The sequence below is a fragment of the Jatropha curcas genome, chromosome 9 (assembly GCF_041381405.1).
Source record: "Jatropha curcas cultivar XTBG-Jc1 chromosome 9, XTBG_Jcur_1.0, whole genome shotgun sequence".
NCBI classification, from domain to species: Eukaryota; Viridiplantae; Streptophyta; class Magnoliopsida; order Malpighiales; family Euphorbiaceae; genus Jatropha; species Jatropha curcas.
This window is the reverse complement of record NC_143159.1, coordinates 26,487,570-26,504,050: the sequence shown is the minus strand read 5'-3', so window position 1 is coordinate 26,504,050 and position 16,481 is coordinate 26,487,570. Positions and strand designations below refer to the sequence as shown.

The 16,481-nt window shown below is 29.6% G+C and overlaps 3 protein-coding genes across 3 annotated transcripts; 1 reads left to right on the top strand and 2 right to left on the bottom strand.

The window, feature by feature from the left end:
- Nucleotides 1-386: 386 nt before the first annotated feature.
- On the bottom strand, nt 387-1,257 carry LOC105639047 (uncharacterized). Its single transcript, XM_012222985.3, has one exon. It carries the CDS (start codon nt 1,178-1,180, stop codon nt 566-568), a length of 615 nt encoding a protein of 204 aa, XP_012078375.2. The 5' UTR covers nt 1,181-1,257; the 3' UTR covers nt 387-565.
- A 6,611-nt stretch (nt 1,258-7,868) lies between these two features.
- Nucleotides 7,869-10,677, top strand: LOC105639024 (SOS3-interacting protein 1). Its single transcript, XM_012222970.4, is given in 3 exon segments — nt 7,869-8,044; nt 8,608-10,386; nt 10,389-10,677. Coding segments are annotated over 2 exon segments (1,389 nt in total). The 5' UTR covers nt 7,869-8,044; nt 8,608-9,038; the 3' UTR covers nt 10,430-10,677.
- Nucleotides 10,678-11,841: 1,164 nt separating this feature from the next.
- LOC105640648 (Excinuclease ABC, C subunit, N-terminal) lies at nt 11,842-14,960 on the bottom strand. Its single transcript, XM_020681811.2, has 4 exons — nt 14,667-14,960; nt 14,207-14,345; nt 13,227-13,360; nt 11,842-13,129 (listed from the first exon to the last, which is right to left on the bottom strand). The coding sequence occupies exons 1-4, from the start codon at nt 14,876-14,878 to the stop codon at nt 12,013-12,015; spliced, it is 1,602 nt and encodes a 533-aa protein (XP_020537470.1). The 5' UTR covers nt 14,879-14,960; the 3' UTR covers nt 11,842-12,012.
- Between the last annotated feature and the right edge of the window lie 1,521 nt (nt 14,961-16,481).

Below are 16,481 nucleotides of genomic sequence, written 5' to 3'. Positions count from 1 at the left end.
AAAAGTACTTTGGAATTCCCAACTTAAAAAATGTGGACTATATTTTGATTTTTTTTTTTTTTTAATTTTCTTTTAAAAGTAAAAAGTGAAACCTAACACGAAATATTTATAGCTGGCTATGCAATCACAATATAAAAACCATTAAACCAATACTTAAAGTAAAAAAAAAAAAAAAAAAAAAAAAAAAAAATTATTGTACTTTTTCTAGTAGCAAAATATAGAATTTTCATTTTGTTTAAACCAAATGAAATTAACCCACAATTAAGTAATAAATCCTTTTTGTTATGTAGTAAACCGTTTTTTTTTTTTGTTAGGGAAATAAGTAGTAAATCTTTTTAAACATGAGGCAAAAGAATAATATCATTAATTAGCAAAAGAAAGCGAAAGAAAAAGAATAATAAAGTTTCATTCAACCATGATCATTCAAGAGTTACTTGGTAATTAATATCATCTTCTTCTTCCTCTCCCTCTTACATTCAACATGTATTTATATATGATCACAAGAAATGAAAAACCACCCCCATTACATTTAATTAACACATTAAACTTAATTAACACTTTAATCTTAATTAAGCAATACCTTAATCATCGATGCATAACAACCTTGAGACCTAACATTCATTCCACGACCAATCCCAAAGCATAAAGTAGAATTCGGCGAATCGCATTCTTGCTCTCCTTCATACATCATAGTTTTTGAATCAAAAGATTTTCTTGATCTTGAAACCAGTACTGTTCTTGAAGACGACGGCGAAGAATGTGATGAAAACGACGACCTAGAAGAAGACGACGACGACGATGATGAAGAAGGACGAGGTGAAATAGGAAGGCTTATTTTTCTTATAGAAGAACGCTTAGGGAATAGATTGTTAAAAAGATTAGGTTTAGAGTAATTCTTTTTAATTGAAGTTTTCTGTGTGGAGCTGTAGAAATAAGAAGGTGGGGGAGTTAAAGGAGGAATAGGGTTTTCTCTTATCTTGATTTTAGGAGTGCCTGGTTGAGATTCCCAAATGAAAGGAATTCCAACAGATGGTTTTCCATGGTAATATTCTTCCATTGAAGCTTGGCTTGTTAGGCATTTATCTTCATCTTCTGCAATCTTTATTTTCAGGGGTTTTGGAGGAAGGTTTGATGAGGAGGTATTTGTAAGCATTTTTATTCTAAGTGTTTTTGAGGACATGACATATTAGAATACAAGTAGATGAGTGGAGCTTAAGCTAAGCAAGGGTTAGTCATTGGGTATGGAGGGTTTCCTTTCATTTCCTTTCCTATATATTCAAGTAAAAAATATAAGACTTCAAGTTTTAGTATACATATAAATAAGTCAACTTTTGGTTCTTGATATATATAGCTGGCCTTTTCAACCATAAATGGGGCCAATTACATTATGATGATCTCAATAATTTGAAAATTCCATTAATGTCATATTAGTTTGTTTTTAGATCACAACATTAAGTCCTAACTTTCTTTAATAATTAAGTAATTCCTGTTATTTTAAAAATCACTCACTGTTGATCTTATTCTTTCTAAGTTATTGCTTGCATAATTTGTTCTGCCAATGCCAAATTATGATTCTTTTCAATTATTTAAGGAAAACCTTAATTATTATAAATGGTAGTTTCAAATTTCAAATTTCTTATTTTGGTCTTTTAGTTTCTGAATATCAAATTCTAGTGGTGGAGTTCAATTCTGTCATTTTTAATTTTTTGCTAAGAATTCAGTAAATCAGTATGCTCATTTGCTTGCTCAAGTAGTTATTTTTTTGTCCGGTTATCTGAATTGGGTCCTGTCCATTCAGCTTTGATTCAAAATGTTTTGTTGTTTGATTCTATTCATATTTAAACAGTAATGTCACTCAAAAAGAAAAAGTGATTTTATTTGAATTGAAATTTCTTCTCTTCTCATTACCCCTTTCAGCCAATAAAAGGATACACTTAAATGAGCAATAACTAGCTAAAGTAATACATGGACCTAATGCAATACTCTAGAAACTGCTCTGTAAGTAATTATTGGTAGTGTTGTTTGTCACTCTTTACCTTTTTTGTGCAGTCTGTGCATTTTTCTTCTTTGACAATTTAAATGGCAAATCAACAAAATAACCTGTTTAGAATTCAATTTAGATCAACTACCTCTTTATTTTTTCATTGGTTGTGAAGTCCAATAAACTGAAATAATACAATGACTATACGAGAAGGATAGTTCTCCTCTTAACTCACCAAATTAGTAAAAGCTTTTGTGGTTAAGAGAATAGAACTCAAAATCTTTCGCTCCTCGTACCAGTAAGAAGACCAACTAAAACAATTACCTATTTTACTATATGTAATAATTGATTTATATTAGATCTAATGGTTTTTCTTAGGTCGAAATGATAAATACAAAGAGATAATTTCCTTATTTCATAAGATAATGATGGTTTGTACTACCTCTGTTCCATAATAGTTGTCACATTTGAAATTTCACATTTCTTAAGAAAACCATCAAATTTATCTAAGTTACAATAAATTATTGAATAAATTTACTATATAATCCTTAATTTAATACTAATTCTCTAAGAAAACCATTAAATTGAAGTAATAATTATTGGTCCTATATAAAGGGCAAATATATATAAAAAAAATTTATTACTCTTTGAAACTACAAAATGTGACAATTATTTTGGAATAAACTATTTTTTCAAATGTGATAAGTATTATGGAACGGAAGTAGTACTTTTTTTTAAAGTATTAGGAGAGGAAAATTAAATCTGAATCTATCGTTAGATTGTATATTATTAATTTGTTAAATTACATTAATTTAAATGTGTCGTTGGTGAAACACTATTGAAAATTTATTTGCATATTGCAAATTGAATAGCAACAAGTTATTGAGTCAAACTTGCCATTTGCCATTGGGAAAAGAGAAAGGCAAATAAATTTCATGTTGTATTTATTTATTTATATATTTTATTTATCAAATGCAATGTTAGTCTGCAATAGATTATAATTAGTGTTTTTAGAATTGAAATTAATTTTTAATATTCGTGAAGATGTGAAACATTAATTACATCTTTGATGTTGAAATCGTGTTAGTTAATTATTAAATTCCTAACTCCTAACGAATACTAATTATGATGTCAACACTTAAGACAATGTTAATAAAAAAAGAGAGGCTGTGATTGTTTGTTTGAGTTTGATTACTGAGGCTATTATAGTCTTACAACAATAATTAATTAATGAGAAATTAAATCATGATCTAATTCTATTATTTTGGTACTTAATTATAAACATGTGAAGATACTAGTGATAAAAAGCAAAGTAATGAATTATGAATGAGGGATATGTTGAGCCAAAAGAAGATGATGATGAAAATTTTCCATCCCTTTGCTTTTTTTTTTTTTTTTTTAACGGTGAAATATATAAATTCACTCTTATATTATAGGAAAAAAAATTGTGACATTCTAAACTTTGCGAAGAATCTTTATGCTCGTGAAGTTACGAATTTTGGTAATACTGTATTCATCTCTATACTAGTAAATATATCTGTCAAATATTCATTTGACGTGTGGTTAGTATAACTTTTAAAATAATAATTTTCATATTTTTCAACTGTTTAATCGATGTAATTTACAAATTCAAGTATTCGATTTACAAGTTGGAAGTACTTAACATGTATATTTTATAAGTTAAAATGTTTAATAGATTGAAAATAAAAAATTTATGGTGCCATAAAATTTTTTTACGTGAAATACGGGGTGAGTTTTTGCATTAGACTACTTTTTAATTAATATGGGTGAAATTTATTTTAAAAATTAAGAGGAATAGAATTAAATATTTATATTTTTTCTGTTCCATAATATTTGACATACAATTTATTAATAGTTTAACTCAATTGTTAAAAATAATTTTAACAATTTAAAAAGTCGGAAAATGATGTCAGTTAAAAGTAAGTGTCAAAATTTAAATTTATTAAAAAAAATTTCATTTTAAATTTAATATTGTTCCAAGTTCATTATGCATCCATAATTTAAAAAAAAAAAAAAATTTCCATTATGTTGAAGTGTTGACTTGATGAAACACGGGAATTATGCACCATTTCCAAGGTCAAGATGGAGAAAAAACTGGCAGATCTTAGGGTTACACTTCCACATGTATTTAACAGTTCCTCCACCACATGTCTCAGCCGACCACATATATATATAATAACGACCAATCAGTTATCAGCTCGTTTAGCAGAATCAAAAAAAATTAAATTTAACTTTTTAAATTAATTTAATTCTTGAATTTATATAAAATGTTCGATTTCACTTTTTAAGTCAATTTAACAGCTGAATTTATTTATTAAAATTTATTATATATATATTTATTAAAACTGTGGTTGGAATCTTTTTAATCATTTTATATAAATTCAAGAGTTAAATTAGCTTAAAAGATCAAATCTGATATTTTTTATTCTGTTCAACTAGTTCAAGGGTCAAATTAACTTTTATTCCATACATATATAAAATTAATTTTGATCCCTTTGTTAAAAAAAAAAAAGTCTTCATATAGTTTATTAATTAATTAGTACTACTCTTTTCCACGATGCTTGTCACATTTGTACTTTCAAGGAGTAATATATTTTCTTTTTTATATTTACTCTTGTATATGGCCAATAATTATTTGGTGTTTAGATATGGGAGCATTAAATTAAGTATAATATAGTCAATTTACTCAATAATTTATTATAACTTAGACAAATTTAATAATATTTTTAAGAGACTTGAAATTTTAAATGTCAAGTATTATGAAACAGAGTTAGTATAAATTAAATTGATGGTTTCGGAGTATAAATTAATTTAAAATTAGTTTTTTTGTTAAACAGTATGAAATAAATAATAATATAAGATGATTTTATGAATAAAGCATTAGTTAAAAATTTCACCAACATGAAAATCGAATTGCTAATTAGACTTAAAATTTGAAAATCGTTATCCATGTAAAACATAATTTAGCGGCAAATATATAAATTAATAATAAATTTAGATTTGAATTTCTTTCTTGAGAGGTTAAAATAGGGAAAAAAAAAATTGAAAGTTGTTATATTCTAAAGGGCTCAACTTGATGAAGAAGTCATGAAGCCCAAAGTGATATGAGACTTACAAGTGGGCCAAGATGAAGATAGTAAAAAACTATAGAAACTGAAAAATTAGCCTTCGAAACAACAACTGAAAAATAGATTTATTATACATTAACCTACATAATTAATCTTAATAAAATTTAAAATATTCCAAGATTTATTATCAACTAGTTGTAAATTCGTGTCAATTGGGTTTGATTGGTTTGATATCTGTTTTAATCGGTTCGGTTTTAATTTGAAACCGAAGACCTTTTAATTTGTAACCTTATTAAAGAACACTAAATTTTTTTTTTTTACATAAATAATAGATAAACATCACAATCAAATATAGAAAATTAACTTATTAATCGAAGAGTATTAAAGTTTTTATAAAAATAACATAAACGTTGCAATCAAATATGGAAAAATCAACAAATACTTGACAATTTTAAATGAATGAATCAGCTGGATAAATTTATTTTTCACAAATTTACCATAAGCAGTATGTTATGTATATTTATCTAATTGTGACACTCTTTCTCCTTAAGGTACAAAGCCTTAATAAATTTAAGGCTCTGGTTATTTTCAAACAATAACTTATTTTTAAGAATGTTTTTCAAAATTTATTGTCTATGGTTTGATTAAAATATTAAATATTAAAAATTATCATTTAAATAGCAAAATAAAAAATTAATTATAAAAACACTACGGCAAAAAGTCTTCAACGTGTCATTTATAGCGAACAAAAAATTGTTTATACCAAAATTCAAACAAAATCTTAGTAACCAAAGAAAATAAAATTTATTTAATAAAATAAATAAACTTTCCGGTATTTTTTTCTCCATAGAAACTGTGTATATAGTTATAGATAAGATAAAACTTTCAAAATAGAATTCTAATCCTAATTTTTTTTTTCCAGCGAAATTAAATATATATATAGCAGTATGATAAGAAAAAAAAATTTTCATGGTGGAATTTTAATTCTTAAGTGAGATTGGATGAGACATCCAAATTATGATTGATGATATATATTTAATTTAATATTGATGAAACATAATTTAGTTTCATATTATGGTTAGTAAGATTTATAATATGTATAATATAAATATCCATCATTTAAATTATTATGTTGTTTATGTTTTTCAAAATTTAATATAATTTTTTTTCCATTTATCCAAACCTTTATGCTAATGTTAATATAACTACATATATATATATATGTATAAAATATTTTATTAAAGATATTTTTGTTTCAATTCATAAATTTTGGTAGGGATATTTTTGCCTACATCAACGTTCTCCATCATATAAATATAAAAAAATTAAAATTATTTTAATTTATAGTTATTTTTTATAACAAAATTTTTGCTAAAAGAGGAAGTAATATATTCAATCAAAATAAATATTTTCTTTATTATTTTTTAGCCAATAGTTTATTTAGATTTAAATAAAAAAATTAAAATTAACCAATTAAATTTAAATATTATTTAAAAATAATTTATTTTTTCCAAGCAATTTAAAGAGCAAATTGTCATTATCAAATTTAAGCATGCTTTGTTTTGGTAATCTCATTGTTGCCCACCTATATAATTCATCAACACGCAGAAGATAAAATAATTCTATTGGTCCCGCTTTAAATTTTGCGGATGTCCTATCGTACACTTTAATTTATGTATTCTACCATTTTTATATGGACATCATTACTTATGCATACAATAGAATTAGGGTTATCAATATTGAGCTGAATACATAAATTCACTCCTGAATTTTCTTAATTTAATCTCGTGACACTCTCAACATTTATTTTGACTTTTAAAACATTTCGATTTATAAAAGTACATATATTAAACAATTTATTTTTTAAAATTATTTTATTAAAATATTATATGGACTGACTGTCATACTCGCTCCAATACATTACCTAACTCTTCAGCAAGAAGTCACAATCTTTAAGTAAACGCCAATTTAGCCCCTATGATTTTCTTTTTTGAATATAGCCCCCATGATTTTTAAAAACTCCAATTGGGTTCCAAATACATATTGTTTTTTCAATTCCACACTTGAATTTTTAAATTGAGTCAATTTGACTCCATTTTGAAGAAAAATGTGTGAGCTTTTCCAAGCAACTCAAATTTCTTCTACTATGGGTTTGATTCACAATTTACTCCTCATATATATTTAATACAAAACATGATATTATTTTGTAATAAAGTGACTAGTCATATTTCATTCTTATAAATTATTTTATGATAGCAATTTATTTTTCCAATTAATATATCTTTATTTTTTTTGAAAATTCAAAATTAATATATTTTTATTGTTTGTGATTATTAAATTCAGGACTACTGAAATGTGCAAGAAATCAATAATTTATTTATGGACATATATAATTATGTAATAAAATTGAAAAAAAGATTTGAATCTGGATTTATTGTCAAATTATATATGCATTTATTTCTATACTGTGCTTTGCTATTTTTTTATTTGATAAAATAAAAAAAAATACGATTATCTTACATTCTAAAAAAATTCTTTACAAAATAATTAATATTCTTAAAATTATTGGCTCAAAATCTATTTTTTTAATAAAGAATAAAATGTAGGTAACTTACTATGGCAAGCGTAATGCACATATACAGCCATCTGGCGGAAAGAAAATCAGAGCGCATGATTCTTACAATGAGCTTTTCCACATGAAAGTGTTTGCCACGCGGTGACATTTTGTTGTACCTAAAATTTAAAAAAAATAAATAATATTCGAATATTAAGGTTATTAAGGTATTACACAACCTTAATAATAGTATTAAAATAGCCATTCATAAAGAAACTTCCCTTTCCATTCCCGTTTCTTTTAACAAACAAAAATCCAAAAATAATTCTCAGCTGTGGTGTGGCTTCTCGTCTTCTTCATTTTGTAACCTCTATCTTGGATTCTTGGGTATATACAGAACCGAACTTGGATCAACAGAAGGTAATAATCTTTCTTAAAGTTTGATTTTTTTTTTTTTGGTAAAGAAATATAAGCTGAATCGAGGCTAGTTATTCTTTTACTTTTTGGTTAATTGGGATTACAATTTGTGTTGGGTCTTTCTAGTTTTCATCTTCTTTCATGATTTCGTATGCAAAATCTTCAATTTTCGCTTTTCAATAGGATTTGTCTCTTGGCCTTTTAATTTTGATATGCCAGATACATGAATACTTAATGAATTTCTGAAAAAGTTAATTGAAATACCTCAAAGTTAAGATCTTTTTAGACTTCAAATCAAATCATGACGATAAGTTCTTAGCATCACAGTTCCAAATACAGGGATTTTTTTTCTTTCTCTGTATTTTAGTTCTTAGCTACGGGAGGGTGTCTTTTTTTTTTTTTTTTTTTTTTTTTTGTGATTTGAAGGGGTATGCTTGATCCAAGCAGTGGTGGGTTTTATCTGAAGGGGTAGAAAAAATTGTTAATAAAAAATAATAAGAAATATAAATTCCTAGTCAATTTAATTTATTCGCTTCCCTTTGTTTCTTCTTCCATTTACTAACCAGGAAACCCAGTTGCAAATATTTAATTACGAGTATTCTGGTGGAGGTCCTTAAGGTATATCTGTCTGCTCTTCTCTTCCAGGAATCCTGAGTTCTACTTTGAAAGAAGGAACCAAGGGAATGCTGCATGATGTGCGTGGATGTTCAGAAGTCTGTCTCTATAGCCCATCCGTTTGTAGCTTTGTTACACCTGCATCTCGTTGTTCTTGATGAAACTGGATTTATAAATTCTACTTTATCATTCAAATTTTCTGCAGAAAAACACTATGAGCCTACAACTTATTATGAATTTCCTGTTGTGCTAATGCATGATTTATGTGAAGACGGCTGAGCTACTTTCTGTTGTGTGTAGCTCATTTGCTTTTTAAGTTACATATAGTGTATTTGGTGGGAGAGTGTGGTAGATATTAGTTAATTAGCATTTCTGGCTTGGTATGGAACATAAACCGAGTGTCTTGACACAAAAATATGAGGTAGGGAGATTGCTTGGCCAAGGCACGTTTGCAAAGGTTTATCATGCAAGGAGTATCAGAACGAACCAAAGTGTGGCCATTAAGGTGATTGACAAAGAGAAGGTTTTGAAGGTAGGGCTTGTTGATCAGATCAAGAGAGAAATATCTGTGATGAGAATTGTTAGACATCCTAATATTGTGCAGCTTTATGAGGTCCTGGCCACCAAAACTAAGATTTTCTTTGCAATGGAATATTGCAAAGGTGGAGAACTCTTTAGCAAGGTTGCTAAAGGAAAATTAAAGGAGGATGCCGCACGCAAGTATTTTCAACAGTTGATCAATGCAGTGGATTTCTGCCACAGCAGGGGTGTTTATCATCGGGATATAAAACCAGAAAACCTATTGTTGGATGAGTATGAAAATCTAAAGGTTACTGATTTTGGATTGAGTGCTCTTGCTGAATCCAAACATCAAGACGGGTTGCTCCATACAACTTGTGGTACACCTGCATATGTTGCTCCTGAAGTGATTGGCAGAAAAGGTTATGATGGAGAGAAAGCTGATATATGGTCTTGTGGGGTGGTTTTATATGTGCTTTTGGCAGGTTATCTTCCATTTCATGATTCTAACTTGATGGAGATGTACAGGAAGATTGGCAAAGCTGAGTTCAAATGCCCTAATTGGTTTCCACCAGAAGCTCGCAGACTGCTGTTTAAGATGCTGGATCCAAACCCTGATAGTAGGATTTCCATGGCTAAGATAAAGGAAAGTGCTTGGTTTAAAAAAGGATTGAACTCTAAACAGAAGAAAACAGAAGCAGAAAGCAGGGATGTAAATCATTTGGAGAGGAGTGGTTCTGGTCCTTCCCGGACTAGCAATGTTTCTTCTGAGGCAAAGCAGGAGGAATCGGTCAAACCACCTATCTTAAATGCTTTTGATATCATTTCTCTTTCTGCTGGATTTGATCTTTCTGGATTATTCGAGGAAAAATCTAGACTAAAAGAGGCAAGATTTACTTCTGTTCAACCTGCCTCTGTCATCATCTCTAAACTGGAAGATGTTGCAAAGCATTTAAGCCTGAAGATCACAAAGAAGGATGCAGGTTTGTTGAAAATGGTAGGACTAAAAGAAGGTAGAAAGGGGCCTTTGTCCATTGATGCAGAGATCTTTGAAGTCACTCCAAATTTTCATTTGGTGGAGGTGAAGCAATCTGGTGGTGATACATTGGAATATCATAAGATATTGAAAGAGGATATAAAGCCTGCCCTTGATGATATTGTTTGGATTTGGCAAGGTGAACAACAGCATCAGCACCAGGGACAAGAACAAGAAATACACCAGCAGCAGCTGCAGCAATAACCATAATACGTTAGCAGCTGACAGTTATGCTTAAAATGTTCTCACGATGCCAATTTTTTCGCGATGTCATATGTTTGTGTGTGCAATTTCAGGAACTGCCTTTTTTTTTTTTTTTTTTTTTTTCAAATTCTAGCAATCATCTTTGTGATTGTCAGATCCCACCTCGATGAATTTGCTCACTTTTTACATGTGACCACAAACTTACTGTAAAAAAGCTGTTATCTTTGGTTTCTGGAACTTTTAATTTGATTCTTTTTCCTAATTACTTCTTCCATGTGTTATGTCCATTGTCTTTCAGTTTCTCTTTTGTATGCTTTGAAAAGTTAAAAAAAAGAAACCCTGTTATTTGATTTTTCCGGAGATTATTTCCCAGATATTTGTTACTGCTGTATGTATTGTCCTCGTGTTCAAAATTTTCTACCTTGGTTCTTTTGCTAAGCTGAATTGATTTGCTTCAGAGATTTAGCAAGTTAAGTATTTGTAATCCATTTTTTGGTTCAAAAGAACCTTTTATATTTTAGAAAAATCACAACTTCAAGAAATGTGTACTCAAAGTTGTCAATTTGAGAAAAATCTAATGTAGGGCAAGCTGTTGTTGTCAAGAAACTGACACTACAATTGTCTTATACTAGTTTTGTGTTTCAGGGACAATCTTGGTAAGCTTCTAGCATAACAATGACGTGCTAAAATGTGAAGCTCTCTTGTCCAGATGTAAATTATTTCAGATAAAGAAATTCATCTTTTTTTGTCTAAACATGACACTTGTTCTTGTTAGTTATTTGTCCAGTGAATTTGGTTTTTTGGTTTAGGATATTCTTTGGATGTCTGGTTCAAAATCCTATGTATCAATGGGATTCACATGGCTCTTACCTACCAGGCTGTGTAAAGAAGTTTATCTTTTGGAGCAAGAGAGTGATACTTGATTAAGATGTGGCAATGCACTAATCATGTGATTGGATGGGATTTGCCTACCATAATTTGTGGCCAATAATATTTTGGAAAAAAAAAATCTCATTTTGCAGTCTCAAAAATAATACGTTCTATTTATTTGAGCCTCTAAATTTTTATTTCTTTTTATTAAGAGTCTTTAATTTTTTTTCTCATGAACAATTTTTTTGTATGGCTAAATGAAAATTCATGGCATAAATTCCTTGTCTAGTAACTTACAAATAATAATTGAAGACAATAATTTCAAATATAGACTTGTAATTATTTGTTGTTATATTGTGGTCCAAGGTTGATATTTTTCAGTATTTCCACTTCTTCCACTACTCTTTCTCTAGTTGCATAAGTATGCATAGAATCTACACAAATTACAAAAATTCCATCTTTATTTGGATCTCTTTTCTTTTCTTTTCTTTTTTTCTATTAGGAATCTGAGTAAAGTTGAAATCAAATGTTGAAATCAAACAAACAAAAATGCAAATTGAACAAATTTAAATACTTCATTTCTATTATTCCCATTATCAGTTTCCTACATATACAACACTCAATAATTGGACGAACTAAGGAGATTGCATTGAGTAAATGATCTCATTTGTTACTCGTTTATCCTGTCCAATGCTCAGTAATTGGATAAACAAAGACAGACTGTTAATTATGTCAAGTCAATGATCTCAGGACAAACAATAGAAACTCTTCTTTTCTTTCTGCTTGCCCTGATTCTGCATTCTGGAGATGGGGACAACAAATCTATAACCTCGATTTCATCCGGAACAGTATAACTGTGTATTGGTTGCAGATCTTTATCAGATTTACCTGTATATTCTTTCCCATTCAGCCAATCCAATTCAGGAACAGTGTTGTTCACCAACATCTCTTCCATGGAAAATCCAGTAAGTGCTGTTCCCACTACTGAATTGATAGAAACAGATGGCTGCATATGATCTTCTTCCAGGGTAGGAAGAAAGAATGAAGAAATACTCCTCAAACTTTGCTGCATATTACTATATTCTTCAAACTGTCTGGTTTCTTCATGAGAAGTTGCATTATTTGAAGAAATTTGAATAATTGTATCTGCATGTGTTTCTTTTGCTGTCCTACTAGTGTTACCACTATCGCAGTCTTCTTCATCCTCTTTGCGAACTTTGCTTCCTTCTCCTTCAAACAGAATCTCCTCCACTCGATTATAGTACGGGAAGTCATTTGCGGAGTAAGCTTGAAGATCTATCACATTCATGTTCATGGTTTCACTTCTATTGGTAGTATTCTCATATTCTTCTTTGTCATCAAATCTTTTTACAGCATCTTCCCCTTCAAACAAACTCTCGTTTGTTTCAGTATAGCAGGGAAGTTCATTAATGGGGCAAACACGGATCTTCACCTGTTCTCGAAAGCTTGGACTAGAAGCAGAATGGTTTGCATATTTTGTTGAGCTGTCTTTTTCATTCTCTTTGCTAACTTTGCTGCCTTCACCTTCAAATGAAGTCTCTTCATCTCTATTATAGCATGGGAACTCCTCTGTTGAGTAAGCTTGAAGATCCATGACGTTCATGTTCAAGGTTTCACTTATATTGGTAGTATTCTCATATTCTTCTGTGTCATCAAATCTATCTTCAGCATCTTCACCTTCAAACAAACTCTCATTTGTTTCAGTATAGCAGGGAAGTTCATCAATGGGGCAAACACGGATCCTCATGTGTTCCAGCAAGCTTGGGCTAGAAGCAGAATGGCTTGAGTATTTTGTTGAGAAATAATTGACAGTGATATTCAAGCTGGATATGTTTTAAAGAAAAAAATCAATATTTGGTAAATAGGAACATCACGGAAACAAGACAGCACATATTTACTTCCATGGAGAAGAAGTCATACCCCTGCCAAGCTGGAAGGTTAAGCATTGTGTACGCAAGTTTAATCTTATTAGCTACTCCGGAGAATGATTTAAAAGTTGCTGCTGCTTGCCTCACTGCCACTGATTCTGTTGGATGTTGCCATGCCCATTCAAACTGCATTTTCAGATCACTAATTTTATATGTTAACACAAGGACACATGATATTTACCTATTTAATGAAAATACTGGAACTCTAAACAGCATTAAACCTACCCCAAGAAATTAGAATTAAGTAGGGAACAACTTTTTAAAAGATGCCTAACGAAGGTCTTATTTGGTATAAATGACTTCCGCAAAATTTTTTGAATTCATTTGGAATTTTCTGTTTTCATGTTTGGTATAAATCAAAATATCCATTTCAATCCATGAATTCAATTTTTAGACACTTCGAAATAACCACATTTTCTATACTTTGGATTCATTTATACCAAGCAAGTAAAATAATTTCTTATTTAATAGTTTCTAAAATCAAAATGAAAGAATCTTGATCACGGTTTCTGCATAGCACAAGTATATAATTTACTTCAAGAAAGGAACTAAGTTCTTGAACTACATTTTTGCATGTCACTCTAAAGACTTTCTTGGCTGGCCATTGTCTGTCACTCGGCCTAAAGAAAAGCTATTCTACTCCATAGAATAAGAGCCTCTGATCAGGTAGTGCTGACTAAAATGATAAAAAAAGATGATGAACAATAGAAAAAGCTCAGAGAACACAAGAAATGACATGGAATCTTGAGAATTCAGCAAATATATAACACAGCAGCAAGCAAATAACCCAATGGTCTTAATCTGCTTTCAGCCACTGACTTAAGATTCTAAACTATCAATAAAGATTGCATACTGGAAAAAGAATATTAATTTCAGTGATAATATAAGTATATTAACTGCCAAGATTCAGATTATTACAGTTTAATCTTATAGCAAAAGTGAATAAATTATTAAAAGTAGAAGAAAAATGACCTGAAGAGCAGATACATTAGTTGGAAAACCATAAATGCAGAAGACCATTTCCCATGGCCGCCTTTTCTTGGTTCTAAAAGCTCCACTTGTGATTTCACCGTTGTGTTGCCTGATTCGGCGCCGTGGATTCACTGTAAATCTGAAAAATCCAACCCACAAAACCAGAAAAGGCATAAATCTATGAAGTTAATATAATCGAAGACGTTAGCTGCCATGGGTAAAGATCAAAAGTGAAAATATTAAGAAACAGAGCATAAAAAAGAAAAAAAAAAAAAACAGTTGTTACAAATCAAACTCTTAAAAAATGAGACCTGCGCAATTGGGGATTTTTTCTTATATCCTCAAGATAGGGAATTTTGAGAAATTGATCAGCTAGAAATTAAGAACAAGATTTAAAAAAAATTACAAGCAAAGAAAAAAAAAGGAACAGATTTAAAATTAAGAAGAACATAGAACGAACCCGATATAGGTGTGGCCTTTGAAGCGAGGGCAAAGAGAAGTCAAGAGATAGCAAGCGTAAAACCCTTTTCCTTCTTTGCTCTTGTCTTCTTGTTCATTTCCATCTCCCTCTTCTTCTCGAGGGGGATTGAGCTTTTCCGGTCTTCGCTTTGCCGTCCTTTGCCACATCGTTTCGGGCTTTTTCGGTCTTTGCTTTGTCGTTCTCTTCCTCATTGTCTTGGGTATGACTATGACAAACACACACACACACACTATCTCTCTGCGTCTGGGCACAGGAATGGAGTGGAATGTAATTCGACCGTTGCATTGTGGCTTTTATTGGAATCTACTTTTGAAATTTTTTTTAAATTATTTTGATCAATAATTTCTAGCTTTTTTTTTTTTTTCCTTTGTTTAAAATGCTTTTTTTTCAATCAAATACTAAATTCTATAAATATTTTGATCAATCTTTTGACATACTAAATAATTAAATTTATACCAATCGGGTGATGATGGTATGGTTGATTTTCTTATCTAGACGCAGGAGTGAAAAGTCTCGAGCCAAAGGAGGGCTACCATTATTATATAGCCTGAAGTGTTATTTTAATCTATCATACCTTTAATGAATTAAAAAAAATTAAATTTATGAATTAAATTGCAAATTAAATATTGAAAAAAAATATTAATAGAGTAAAAAATTATTTCAAATTAAGCAATGATGATTTTGTGTATTCCATGGATGAACAGATTTTTAAACCCTTGTTTTTTATAAATTAATTTTATCAAATTTTGTGATTTGGATTCCATTTTTTCATATTTAGTATAAATGAAAATATTCATATTTGTTTTTTTATAAATAAATACTATACTCTGAATACATTTATAACAAAGAGAAAAAAAAAAAAAAAAAAAAGGAACAAAGTGGTTATAGTTTCATGCTCAGTGCTTAGCTGATAATTAAGTTTTTATCTCAAACTAGTTGAAATTAGCTATTATAAATCATCTTTTTCCAATATTCATTCTAATCAAATTATGCAACAATCAACGAAAGCAAAAAATAAATATAAACCAGAAAAAAATTTTGAGAAACTTATTTGATGGCAATTGTAAGTCGTTATTGAATTGGCGATGGTTAACTATGAAGAGAAAATAGAAAATGGTCATTCTCTTCCTAAGGTAAATGTAGACAAAGGAACTTGTGGCTATCTCAAGAATATCAATACCAATTGGATAACAAGTAATGGGAAACGTTACCTTATTTCTCATGCAACAGAAAATCATCACCACCACCGTGGAAAGCAGATCATAGGAGCACGAATACAATAACTCGTCTAAAATTTAATAGAGACAATGAACTAAAATTTCATTCGATTAAATTCATATTACATCCTATTATCGATATAACTTAACATAGCACTAGTTTTCTTAATCTATAGAACACAACAAATAGAAAGCTTTTTTGCTTTAACAAAGTTTCTAGCAAATGTATTTGACTCCTACACACTCATTTAAACAAGTTTTTCTTACCAATAATAGCAACTAGTTTTGATGAAATTGATATATTGGATGAAAAATGACTCAACACTACCATCTATCCTGTATGTACACCATGTCGACTTCAAAGTGGAGACTAAAGAATGCCACTTAACAAACAATAATGATATGTTCATCAATAGGCAACCCCCAATTATATTCAACACAACAAGGTACTACAGCTGCTATCTAGATATGTTGAATAATTTGTAACTTGTAATGATCCAGATGTATTATAATCTCCTACCATTGAAAACCATAAAAGGGAAATGATGTTGGTTTGTTGATGGTACCGATAGTCTAG

Coding starts and splice junctions, on each gene's coding strand:
- LOC105639047 (XM_012222985.3), bottom strand. CDS start 1,180: ATGTCCTCAAAAACACTTAGAATAAAAATGCTTACAAATACCTCCTCA.
- LOC105640648 (XM_020681811.2), bottom strand. CDS start 14,878: ATGAGGAAGAGAACGACAAAGCAAAGACCGAAAAAGCCCGAAACGATG. Junction 14,346..14,666: donor AAAGGCCACACCTATATCGG/GTTCGTTCTATG, acceptor TGGATTTTTCAG/ATTTACAGTGAATCCACGGC. Junction 13,130..13,226: donor AACCTTCCAGCTTGGCAGGG/GTATGACTTCTT, acceptor AAACATATCCAG/CTTGAATATCACTGTCAATT.